This window comes from Cibotium barometz, chromosome 11, assembly GCF_041138505.1.
Source record: "Cibotium barometz isolate CiBa-2024 chromosome 11, ASM4113850v1, whole genome shotgun sequence".
NCBI classification, from domain to species: Eukaryota; Viridiplantae; Streptophyta; class Polypodiopsida; order Cyatheales; family Cibotiaceae; genus Cibotium; species Cibotium barometz.
Genome location: NC_141056.1, coordinates 42,847,777 through 42,859,152, shown reverse-complemented (window position 1 = coordinate 42,859,152; position 11,376 = coordinate 42,847,777). Strand labels below are relative to the sequence as shown.

General features: G+C 40.5%; 1 protein-coding gene across 2 annotated transcripts; it reads left to right on the top strand.

Moving 5' to 3' along the window:
• The first annotated feature begins 582 nt into the window (after positions 1-582).
• On the top strand, positions 583-2,740 carry LOC147634196 (uncharacterized). 2 transcript variants are annotated; one of them, XM_086805355.1, is made up of 4 exons: positions 583-753; positions 818-911; positions 1,926-2,118; positions 2,314-2,740. In XM_086805355.1, the coding sequence occupies exons 2-4, from the start codon at positions 825-827 to the stop codon at positions 2,442-2,444; spliced, it is 411 nt and encodes a 136-aa protein (XP_086661481.1). In that variant the 5' UTR covers positions 583-753; positions 818-824; the 3' UTR covers positions 2,445-2,740. The 2 variants fall into 2 exon arrangements, with proteins under 2 accessions (XP_086661481.1, XP_086661480.1); XM_086805354.1 differs by having other exon boundaries at positions 584-911.
• The last annotated feature ends 8,636 nt before the right edge of the window (positions 2,741-11,376 follow it).

Genomic DNA, 11,376 nt, shown 5'->3' with positions numbered 1-11,376 from the left:
CACTAGAAGTGCCCAAGCCTCCCAAGAAGGAGGTTGCGGATTAGATTCTAACCTTGTGGCATCTAAATTAAGTAACCACTCTTCACATCTAAGGCCCACTAATTCATAAAAGGAAAATATAAAGGGAGGCATTTAAATAAATAGGAAAATATAAAAGGAGGCAAGTATGCTGTGATTTAAATTAAGGGTGTTTACACACTTGGGTGGAAGCCCACGAAAAAGTTTTGCCCAACCAATCAAATCACCGCAATCACCCGCCCGTCTAACATCTCTTTACAGATTGTGACCACGCCCATGCACCCTCAGTGCTGATGTGTTTGCTGACTGGAGCCCAACAACCACCGTTCTAGTTCCGGGCACCCACAACTCTCAGTTGTTGCAAGATGCCTTTTCAGTGGGCATGCCCGCGGTCTATAAAGGGTATTGTTGCCGAGCAATTGTTTATCAAAAAGGTGCCAGCCCACAACTCTCAACCTTTTTCATGGGCAGTTGACGGGACAAATTTAGATGGGCGTCAAGTCTGAAAGGGCCCAGAAGGCCGGATGTGGAAAAGGGGGGAAGTACACGTGGGAGTTGAGAGAGAGAGAGACAGAGCACTACGAGAGGGTAGTATCTGTAAATACGACTTTGATTGTGGGGCTGATGGGATCTGGGAGTTGCTTATGAAGGCTGCGAGGCTCGCGATCAGGAGGCAGAGCAAAGCAGCGCCTGTGGGTCACTTCAAGGAGAGGCGGAGGAAGAGGAACACACGAGGTAAAAGACTCTGTTTATCAATCCTCCATCATGGTGCCTCTTTAACCTTCCAATTCCCCCTCAGCCTGAACATGCCGCGGCATTGCCCAAAAGCTCCTCCGTCAATGAAGAAACGTAGCTCCCCCGAAACCCTCGATTTCTTCATCTGGAAATCAGAGGTGAGTGAGTGTACCCTAGCCCAATTTGCAGTAGATCCCCAATTGGGTTTGTTTGCATTTCTTTCACATCTTAAAAATGGCTGGTTTAGCCAATGGGTGTGTAGCCTAGCGGTGTGGGTTTGTGTCCGGGCAGCATCCTTGCTGTTTGCGGCCATAATTGTAACGCTTTAGGCAAAGCCGCCTTCAGGCGGGCACTCAAGCTACTACTACAGAAGGATCTACTCGAGGAAAAAAACTGGTTTCTGTTGAGGTTTGTTGGGCATGTGCTCCTCACCCTTACAAGATGCCATAGGTATGTTGAGCATGTGCTTCTCAACCTTCCCAGATGCCATGGCATGTTCTCCTCAACCTTGCAAGATGCCATGCTTCTGTTAGGCATGTGCTCCTCAACCTTACAAGATGCTATAGCATGCGCTTTTCGACCTTGCAAGGTGCCATGGTTTTGTTGGGCGTGTGCTTCTCAACCTTACAAGATGCTATACTTTTGTTGGGCATGTACTCCTCACGATATTCCATGGCATGTACTCCTGAATCCTTCAAGATGCCATGGTTTTGTTGGGCATGTGCTCGTCAACCTTACAAGATGCCACCATATGGGGGTGACCTTACTTTGTCCATACAACGGTGCTGTGCATCCTTAATTCATCCCATGGTTTCAAAAGAACATTTGTACCTTTATGCATGTTGCCATTACTGGTTTAAATGAGAAATGTGGACCTCTCATGTTGAGTGGTTGAACCCAAATTTAAGGTTTTTTTTTTTTTTGAAATTCTTATTGAGAAAGTTATTGCCATCTCATGGCTCTCTAAAATTGTGTTTTTTTTCCCCAAAGGAGGAGTATACCATACCTGGGATTCTTTTTAATGTTGAATTTTGTTTATGCATGCCAGGATGTTGGTGCATGGCTTCTAAAATTGTGTTGTTTTTTCCCCAAGGAGGAGTATATCATATGTGGGTTTAATGTTGAATTTTGTTTAGGTGGGTTTAATGTTGAATTTTGTTTATGCATGCCAGGATGTTGGTGCATGGCTTGAAGACATTGGTCTTGGTGGCTACAGAGAGGTCTTCTCACAAAACCATGTTACGGGAGAGTACTTGGACAACTTGTCCAACTTTACCACAGAAGAGATTCTGCGCTTCATAAGGCGTTGTCAAATGAAATGGGGAGACTTCATCACCCTTTGCAAGGAGTTACGCCGAGTGAAAGGTTGAATTTATGTTTCCAGCCTGTAATTCCACTGAAGTCATGTAATGCTTGTATCTGCATTGTGGTGTTGTCATTGAAGTGGTGATCTGCAAACTTAAAGATGTTTACCTTTTTCACTAATCATGAGAGATCTATGAATGCAGAATAGCTACATCCTAACACACTCACTCTTATTTATTTGAATCAATGCTGCAGTGGCATGCTTGCGAGGGGAGCAAGAGGTTCGAAGGCCGTGGTGGGCCCCTGCTTGTTTTAGCACCATGTTTGTGAAAGCCGCAAAGCATAACCGCCAGTCCCGGGTGGTATCACTGAAATTCGACCCTTGATTTTTCTACTCTTTTAGAAAATCAATTGTTTGGCACTTGCCAATTTTGTAAATACCGCCACCCATTGGTTGAGCATGTAAAATCTTGTAAAGCTTGTGACAGAGTCTATACTGCTTCCACATTTGGTTGTGCTTGATCATGTGGTAAACATGCTGCTTGTGACAGAGTCTATACTACTTCCACATTTGGTTGTGCTTGATCATGTGGTAAACACACTGCTTGTGACACAGCGTATAGAACTGCTCGTCAAGCTTCTGATCAGAAGCTTTTTAATCCAGTGGAAGAGCTTTTGCTTGCATATTTTTCTCATGGTTTCACACATGGTGTTAGACTGGACTAACCTTTTGGTTTGGCTCTCCAGTGTTGGCCCTTATAATGGGTGGAGTAATGAGTTCACCATTGGTCCCTCTCTATGGGAAAAAGTTGACTGGAATGTGCTTTGTTGACTGGGATCCTTTGTGTTCCCCCCCTCTATTTTTATAAAGTTGGTGACACCTTTTATAACAAAGCCTTTGTGACTTGGAATAAGGTTTGGGAACTAGGGGTAGGCTTGGCCTAAAAGCACACTTGTAGAACCAAAGACACTTTGACCAATTACGAGTCAAATGAAATTATCCCTTGTAGCATGTGGAGATGTTATGCAAGGCTGCAATATAAAAGCCTACTGATACAAAATTTATTGCTTCAAGTGATACATGTGCTTCATTTAGATGTCTTTGTATGCAACACCCCTTCCTTGAAAGGTTGACATCTTTGGTCATGAAGATTAAAATTCTAGTTTTCATAATTAGCAAGTAAAGTGATCACCTTGCTTTGTACCTAGGTAGGCCATCCCACGATCCTTATCGCATTTTCTTTTGTTTAGTAGGAATCTTTTTTTTCGTAATGTACCTATGCATTTGTTCTTTGACTAACCTCTTTCTTAATCATCTTCTTAAGTATCTTGATATCCATGCTATTAATCCTAAGTTCTGAGGCAAAGGTTTATTTCACATTTGTATTAGAGCCTTGGATTTTTAGTGAATTGGAGATGATTAGCCATGTTAACTTTTGCCATTAGCAACTGATTTTAGGATTAGGATTATCATTCAATCAGGGTCTCAGTTGAAACACCCAAGCACCTCTATATGAACAAATCTATGATATCACTTGCAAGCTTGAGGTTTTAGCAGCGATTGGAAAGACCATGAGCAGGATGTTGTTTGGGGTGCACATCCTCATATGCAATGTGCAAGCACATTAAAAGCACATTGAAAAGTGGATGTTGAGATAAACGTTCCTTTCACCCAATTTCTCCCAGCATGAGGTTGATGTCCCATCTCCTGGGTTGGAAGTGTTTTTGCTGATTTCATGTCCTCTCTTTTCTGTAGTGCCTTTCACAAATCTCTCTCTCTCTCTCTCTCTCTCTCTCTCTCCAACAATTAAGCAGTAGGGAGATCTAATTCCATTGGTAAGCTCCTTAATCCCTTAAGAATGGAATCTCCTAATGGAGAGAGAAAAGGATTGCACATAGTGTGAAAATGCATAGTTAAGGAGCATATTCCTTCTTTATAATCTTTACATTCTCATTGCTTTTTGAAAGGATTAGACTAGTAATATTAGGATTATATCCTAGGATAGAAGCGATACATTTCTTGTGCACCATAGAGACAAGTTCTTGGGAAGGTAGTGGGAATATGTTTCTTTTGTTATTGATACTTTTCTTGGAAAGGAGCTCACAAAACCATGAAGTTAAAGAATGGAGAATACTCATTACCCTCGAACAAAGTAGAAGTTCAACTCATTCTTGGGTAAGTTTAGCTACAACCATAGCTTAATTCTTAATTTTCATCTCTTGGTGAGCCCCTCTTATAAGAAGTTCTAAAGAAAGAACTCCCATTTCCCTTATCAACTTGCTTATTGCATGTTGGTAGCTTCTTTGGATGGACCTTCATTGGATTCATGAACCACTGCTTGAAGCTAAGAGATTGATAATAGAAGATGGTTGATGTTTGTCTTGATGAAAAGGGGATACTAAAGACAAAAAAAGATCAAGCCTATACTTCCCTAGAGACAAGTAAGGAGGAGAGCCTTAAATATGAGTAGATTCTTTGAGTTGCTTTGTGGGAGATAGATGTTAGCATTCATGGTGCCAAGATGGAGCATGTGCAAAAAGAGGGATGAAGGATCAAGCCATGACTATGGGGGACGAAGGATAGCCATGGTAAGTGTGTGTGTGAAGGGAGAGAGAGAGAGAGATGTGAAAGCAACCCAAGAGAAATATCAAATGATACTCTTGTAATTAGAGAACCTCCCAAGTATATGCTTTTATACAATCAAGCCTTATCTTCTGACTTGGACTTTAATAAGGACTGGTCACACCCATCGAGGGTGTTCACACCCACTAACTACAAAATAAAGAATACCCCCTTTCAGAGTGATGGAGGTGATGCCTCCTCACAAACCTTCAATAGTCTCTATACTCCAACACTAGAAAAGAAACATCGCTATAGACTCAAAGGATCATGACCATGGCTCAAAGGCGTAAAATCATGGGTCAGAGTGTTGAGATATTGAACTCAACTAGTGCGAATAGGAGTGACATGATGCCAGGATAACAGCTTCTCGCTTATGCAACTGGCATGGTTGGTGAGATTATGGGTGATATGTCGTCAGTGGATTACAAGCTGTGTGACAATCACTTTGGTTCGCTAAAGTTATGGCATAGTTATAGCGTCATCTCATGTAGTCGGGTTCACACTATGGGGACCAATATTCATATGTTATACTAGGAGAGTACTTTCCTTACAGTATGTACTCTTATCGTTATGTTATGGTTGTAGCGAAGAGAAGAGAAAAGAAAAAATATCAATCATCCCTAGGTCCTACGAAGTAATCCCACACAATATAATGCTCCTTTTGCTTCACTGGAAGGGCACCTCAAAATGTGATAGTGTACCATACTATTGTGCTTGCCTCCTACTTTTGCCTAGCAGCTACTTGTAGAGATTTTCTTCCAAATCAAAGGAAAAGAAATGGAGTTTCCCTTACCCATGTACCGCTTCTTTTTCTTTCATCTTGCTTGCCTCTTGAGCTCTTCACACGAATTGTCACTCTAATACCATGAGAAGAATGTGGGAGAGAGGGTGAGCTTGAGCTCCTTCCAAGCAAACACACACACACACAAGAGTAGACAAGTACACAAGAGATGGATGATTGATATTCTTTCTATTATCTTCTGTTCTCTACAACCATAACATAAAGATAAGATTCCATCCTATAAGAGAATTTAGATTTGAGGCCATTTTTTGGGTCTCATTTTGGCTCTACAAGATTTTCGCATACACTCTCTGAATATTGATTTTGACTATGTATGCCCAATTTTTGGTTTGGTGCAATGGAATATCCAATAAAGATACATTTTTCTACCTTGGGAACCAATTTTCTTCTCACCTCATATGGTACATGCACATATGCAATGTACCCAAACACTTTGAAGTATGCCAAATTGTGTTTTCTACCAGGAAATTTTCTAATCAGGTGTCATGCCATAAACTGGGGATTTTGTTTAGAATGTAGACTGTAATAACCACCACTTCAGCCCAAAAATATTGAGGCATTCCTTTCTCATTGATCAATCTTTCTTATTAATTAACACATGGGTAACTTCTAACCCCATTTTACCACGGGGTGTACCTACATGTAAACTACCTCTTTATTCCATGCTCTCTTAGATAATCACATAACTCATTGGAAAATAATTCTGCCCACGTGTCTTTGCCTTTCTCAACCATAGTCTCTTGAAGCTTTGAAAGTGCATAAACACTTCACTTTTCTCTTTCATGAAGTATACTCACACCTTCCGAGTGTGATCATTGATGAAAGATACATAATAGTGGCATCCTTTGATTGGAGGGTAGAAGATATTCATGACGTGGATATGGATAAAGCATGAGAGAGAGAGTTAGAGAGAGAGCGTACTCACAATACTAAAGGGGATAACATGGACACAATACTCAAGTGCTTATATTAGTTGAGTTATGGGTACAATATATAGGGCTAGAGGTCCATCTACCTCATAGACCAACATTGAATGCACACATGTCCACTCCACCTACGAGTGGGTTCACACATGTCCACTCCACCTACGAGTGGGTTCACACACAACTACACACATAAAGTGTTCACACTCTTTTTTAGGAATGCGCTCACACACACACACATACATGGATACACAAACACACAACTGCACATATTCCAACACCCCCTCTTAATTTTGAGTTGGGGCACACATACATTTACATAAGCAATGCCTTGATTCCAACACTCCCCCTCAAGTGATTGCCACACTCTAGTCAAGGATTAATCTTAGGCCCATAGCCTAGTTTCTCATGCTCGTATGTGGTTCCCAAGGGTAGGAACAAACAAGGAATAGGGTACACACTCAAACACAACACACATTAACAAGACCTTGTTCCTAACATTGATGTCGTTTCTGTTAGTCTCCAAACCCTATAATACATCACATACAATGACCTTTGACTTACATTCTTCTCATGTGAAAAGGCATGCTTAGAATGTTTTCCCAACTGACATACTTCATATCCTTTGTGCATTCCATCCACTTTGAACTTTGGCAAACCCGTAACAATACTTTGGACCTATATTTTTTTCAACTTACTGAATATTGACATGACCAATACGTTTATGTCAAATGTCAATATTTATAAATACACATGTACCATGTGTAAAACATTGCAGTCTTCATCACTTCAAGAATGTTTACATCCAATGTAAACATTGCAGTCTTCACTTCAAGAATGCTTACATCCAATGTAAACATTCTTCCAATTATGTTTCCCTTTGCAACCTTACAGCATTGGTTATTGAAATCTTCTACATAACATCCATGAGGATTAAACCTCACTACCCCCCCCCCCTCCTTGCTCTATCCAGGGTAAAGAGGGAATGATGGAGTATTTTTATTATTTTTTTTTAAGAAATACGAAATATCGAGATTTTGGGGGACTTCCAGAACCCACTACAAAATATTCAAATTTTGGGATACTTCCCCACAATAGATAACCCATGAATCAAACATAATAAGAAAAAGATAAAATTGTAAGTTTAAAACTTCCCCTCTCAAACACATGTAGATGTCTTTCGTCGATGATGCTAGCGTTGATGTAGATTTTGTTGCGGAAGACAAGATGCCCTAATGCAAATGGTTAGACCTTCTATGGCACTGATGAAGATCTAATTTAATGTAGGAGGTTTGATTATGAAAAAGGCCCAAATTTTTATTTATTTTTCAATTGGCTTGATTCTCTCATAGTTACATTTTTCGCCGCCCATATGTGATTTTTTACTGGCCTATAGGTGATGACATTAAGGAAGCACCATGTCGGATTTTTAACCTGGGACCCCCTAGTCCTAGACAAACACCTCTACCACTTGAGCTATCACCTCATTGTTGGCAAAAGCCCCAAATTTTTGTGGAAGCAGATGCTTCAATTTGGTGCAAGAAGATCAATTTTGAAAAGCCCTAAAATTTGTGAATTTTGGAGCTCTAATTTGATGATTTTGTCCATACTTTAGAAAAGGCCCAAATTTGTACAAAAGCCTAAATTAGTAGCTTCAATTAGATGAGGTGGTATTGTTCATGTAGTGGATAATAGCGAGCATAGAGCTGGTGTCTTGAACTGAGTGATGGATCTCATGTAGCATCTACTAGATAGCTTTGTAATGTGCGTTTATGATTCTACAAGATTGTTAGACCTACATTTTACTTCATAGCCACTGTAGGAGAGTTACGTTTTCCACCGAATGAGAATCAGATGCTTTCATTTTACTGTAGGGAACATGTGGAACAACAATTGGCATTCTCTCCCTTGTGTTAATGGCTATAGGTTTCAAAAATGTACTTGCACTTCTTGGTGGTGTAGAGTACTACCCTATTGGGCTACGTTTAAGGTTGCTATACATGCCATTGTGAAGATCATTTTATTGCACTAAAACATGGGCTGCATTCTTTCTCTATCGGTTGCCTTGACGATGCGTTTATCTTTTGTTGCAGATAGGTGCTAGGAGAACCCCTCTTTAGCCTTGTGTTTGGGACTAGATACTGCAACTATGAGCTGGCTACCCTTTGATGCTCTTCTATAGGCTAAGAATGCAGAGCTTCATATGGAGAAAAAACACAGCATAGCATGAGAAAAACACATAGCTTCATATGGAGAAAAATGCAACATAACACTATGATAGTAGTAGCTCTATTAAAGAATGCATAGGTCTCTCTCTCTCTCTCTCTCTCTCTCTCTCTCTCTCTCTCTCTCTCTCTCTCTCTCTCTCTCTCTCTCTCTCTCTCTCCACACACACACACACACCATGGCTATCCTCCACCATAGTTATAGTCATGGCTTGATCATTCATCCCTCTCTTTGTACATGCTCCATCCTGGCACCATGAATGCTAACATAGTACCAAAGCCCACTTAGCCATATCTCCTGATAGCAAGCATAAGAGAAATATGTTACAGAACTCAAATGATACTCTTGTAAGTAGAGAACCTCCCAAGTACATGCTTTTATAGGTATCAAGCCTTATGTTCTAACCTAGACTATAATAAGGATTTTTTACACCCATAGAGGGCGTTCACACCAACTCCCTCCGAAGTACCCAATAATAGAATATTCTAATCATTTTTCCAAGGACTTGCTAGTTATCCAATCAGCTACTTATTGGGGGATGATTTATAACGTAAATTTTAAAATAATTCTTTTTGACACTTGCTTAGGATATTGGAGAATACCAAGACCAAGAACTACCATTCCCTTCATTTTGAGGATTTTATAATGTATCTTCCATTGTGCAACGGTATGGAAGTGGGGTTTTTGTCATGACACCAAGAATTGCTAGAGGACATTTACATGGGAAGAACAAGAACCTGCCTAGTATTGGAGAGGACCAAGACCAAGAATTGCCATTCCTTGTAAAATTCATTTTAAGGATTTTAAAACATATCCTCCATTGTGCAGTGGTATGGAAGTGGGCTTTTGTCATGACACCAAGAAGATCTAGAGGACATTTACAAGCAAACAAGAACCTACCTAGTAGAGGACTTAGATAAGTACCTAGTAATGGCGTAAAGATGATGCAAGGTAAGGAAGGGCAATGAACCAACAAATTATAAACCAAGCTTGTGAAAGGTTATAAAGTTTCTTGAGGAGACAAAGGCGGAGGTTAGCCCAGGAAAAAGAAGAAAGCATAGAGAGAAAGAGCCCTAGAAGCTCTACCTTTACTATTCCCGACATGGCATACCACAAGGAGCATGCTATCCTAATCTAGATAAGTATTGGGAATGTGAACAATCGACATGTAAATGTTTTCCAATTACCAATGTTCAAGGGAGATTATCTTGAAAACCCTGCTATCTTCATGTATCAGAGTTCTTGTTGGTAGTAGGAATAGCCAACAAGCCCGACCCCTCAAGCATTGGCTAGCCGTTTTCCCTACCACTCTGAGAGGCGTATCATTTCATCAAAGGTGGCATTTCAATAGTATGACAAAATGATGTAGGAATAGCCAACAAGCCCAACCCCTCAAGCATTGGCTAGCTTTTTTCCCTACCACTCTGAGAGGCGTAGCATTTCATCAAAGGTGGCATTTCAATAGTATGACAAAATGATGAAGGATTTGACAATGGTAGGAGAGAGACAAAATGATGGAAGATTTAGCAAAACTGGGATGAGTTGAAACATGAATCTCATACACATTATAGGAGAGAAGGATTTGTGGATCTCATGAGATATGAATTTATGAACATGGGACAACTAGAGGGAGAAAGGATAGAGTCTTATGTCTCAAGGATGGAGTCAATTCTCAAGAGATGGGGAACATAACCAAGATAATGGAATACCAAAAGGGGTGTCCTTAAGAAGGTTGGACTCAAGCATAAGAATGTTCATGGAGCTAGGAAGACCACTTACTTTAAGGGAAGAAGTGGCAACAGCTAGGATGTATGATGAAGTAGGAACATGATAGCCCAGTCAATAAGAAGAGGAGTTTTACCCACCCCCCAACTAGGAACACTTATACCAACCCAAGAATGAACCCTAGAATCCACCAGAACCAAAGTCATCCCCTTAGGTGTCTTTTAATATAGTTGGAGTCCTTCTTGGTCCTAGCCCTAGCCTCCTGTTGTACCCCCACCACCCCAGTGGAAAAAATCTTCACGGAATCAACAACAAGGTGGTTCTACAGCCCAACAAAGCCAAGTGTGGAATTCCCCTTCCTCCTGGTTAGTGTATGTAGTCCTACTAGAAAATACTTAAGCACTTACCCCCAATGCACCAGAAGAGAACATTAAAGGCACACCTCCCCCAATATAAAGAAGGAGTGTATGGATTCTATGATGGAGTAGATGAATTCAATAAGCGCCAGCATTGCCACCTCTTTAACGATAAGACTAGTTAAAGCACACCTCTCCTAATATAATAAAGGAATTGATTTATTATATGATGTATTAGATTAATTCAATAAGCGTCAACACTATCAGCTCTTTAAAGGCATCAAGACCATTTAGAGACACCCTAAGGGCCAACACATGGTGTGGGAAGTGTGTATAAGGAGTAGTGTATAAGTATCAAACCATCCTAGGAGCCTTCTATTCTTATTGTAAGGAATAATGATAGTGAAGAAATCTATTCCATTGAAAGCAAGTGCATGAAAGAAGGAGATGAAAGATTTAACCTATTCGGAAGCCAAAATGACCACATAGGATATTGGTCCCAAGCCCTAAGAGTTTGTCTCCAACTTTGGACATAGAAGGTTCTCATCCCAAAGTTATCGGGGTAGACCTCAAACCAAAGGAGCACAATAGAATTCTTTAAGTGTGAGGACAAAGGCCATCTAGCTCCAAACTACCCTTATGTAAGATGTGGAAGATCGTAGA